General features: G+C 31.4%; 1 protein-coding gene across 2 annotated transcripts in view; it reads right to left on the bottom strand.

Annotated features, from left to right (window-relative positions):
* Positions 1–1,611, bottom strand: part of LOC106684022 (caspase-3) — a 25,016-nt gene that overhangs the window by 8,258 nt on the left and 15,147 nt on the right. For both annotated transcript variants that reach the window (XM_067051559.1, XM_014425847.3), the window contains exon 4: positions 1,155–1,298. In XM_067051559.1, the coding sequence (XP_066907660.1) occupies positions 1,155–1,298 (144 nt within the window). The remainder of the gene's footprint in view (positions 1–1,154; positions 1,299–1,611) is intronic.

Raw genomic sequence — 1,611 nt, 5'->3', positions numbered from 1 at the left:
TATTTGTGTTTTTCATTGACCGCACCCCCAACCATCTTCTCCTCAGTTTAACTAATGTATATCACCTATAAGCCTCACCTACATAGTGAAAACACAAACTTGTCTCAACATGCTTGGACTGCTATAAAATACTGGCTTTATTGGGTTCGTCTATGGTATTCTGGAACGAGAAGATAAGAAGCTGAACAGCTTCTGATAATCAATCACTACCCTGTACTTTTCGGTAGTTTCACCAGGCTCTTCTTTTTCACTACCTATAACGGACTATTGTAGGGGGAAGTACTGTCGATAATTATTCTCTGGTGTTTTAAACTTTCGAGCTCTTCCTGGATATGGTGACATAAACTTACGGGTATCTCCTCTCTTTCATGTATGTCACTTTGTCTCATGGACCATCCTTCCGGTCATCCCGAGCATGTCCCCTTCTTTAAAAAAATATCTTTGAATTCTCTTCTAGGGCTTTGTCTCCAGTCCTCGGCCTGATTGATAGCTCCAACCTGAGCACCTACATTCTTCCACTAAAAATGACATTTGTAGATTTCACCTCCCAACTTAATCTTCCATTTTCCCCAGCTATTCCTAACCCAATTATATTCTTATTTATTTTTTTTTTTTTTATTCAGCATCATTTGGATGCAAAACAGTTAAAATCATAGCAAATTTGTCTTTGGTTTTCAGGACATGTCAGATTAAAAATGTGCTCAATATGAATTTGTTTTAAAATTTCATTTCCTAACAGAATCCGTAAAATTTATGCAATGAAAGAAAAACTGGATAAGGATTGGAAATTAACAATAACTTTATAAGATAGACAACATGCCAGTGGCGTAGCATAATGGTGGCAGCATAATTTCACAATAAATAATAGTAATATCTTGTAAAAATTTGAACCATTTTATTTCATGACTTTTTTTAAATGTAAGTTCTTTAGAATTGATGTTTACTTTAGTCTTTTAAATTGAAATACCTAAATAAGGGGACGGCAAAATTTTCTTCCATCCCAGGCGGCTGATACCTATGCTACACCACTGCAACCCAAAAAAAATCATTATTTAAAAAATTATGAACGTTAGGAGAGGTGAACATATAAAGTACACAAACAGATGAAGGTATAAAGGTGTATATCTATATAAAAAAAAAAAAAAAGATAATACCACTACTTATTTCTCGAAATGCCTTGAAACCCTTGACAGTAGCCATTGCTAATAAGAAGTCACTTATATGACTTTTACACTTTGATGAAATCTTCTCAGGTATCTGATCAGCTTCTAAAGAAGTTGGTCCATCGGTGACCACATCTATTGTAATAGAAAGAAACAATACACATAGATTAAAAATATTGAAAATTTTTTAAATGTTTCATTACAATCTAGAACTTAAAAAAAAAGATTCTATAGCAACAATGAGTATTCAGATTATACTCAAAATAACAATAGCTTGCTAAAAAACTAAATAAAATATTTAGTTAGCATTACTAATCCTATATTTCAAAGGAATTATTTATAAATTGTAAATTATTTTAATTCAGACTTATGAAATAAATTACAACTTTTTACATATAAAATATAAACATTTCACTACAATTTATATATATGTGTTTTTTTTGTTTTT

Source organism: Halyomorpha halys, unplaced genomic scaffold, assembly GCF_000696795.3.
Source record: "Halyomorpha halys isolate HHAL.00 unplaced genomic scaffold, Hhal_1.1 Scaffold537.1, whole genome shotgun sequence".
Classification (NCBI taxonomy): domain Eukaryota; kingdom Metazoa; phylum Arthropoda; class Insecta; order Hemiptera; family Pentatomidae; genus Halyomorpha; species Halyomorpha halys.
Note: the sequence above shows the minus strand (reverse complement) of the source record. Positions and strands in the feature narration are given on the sequence as shown.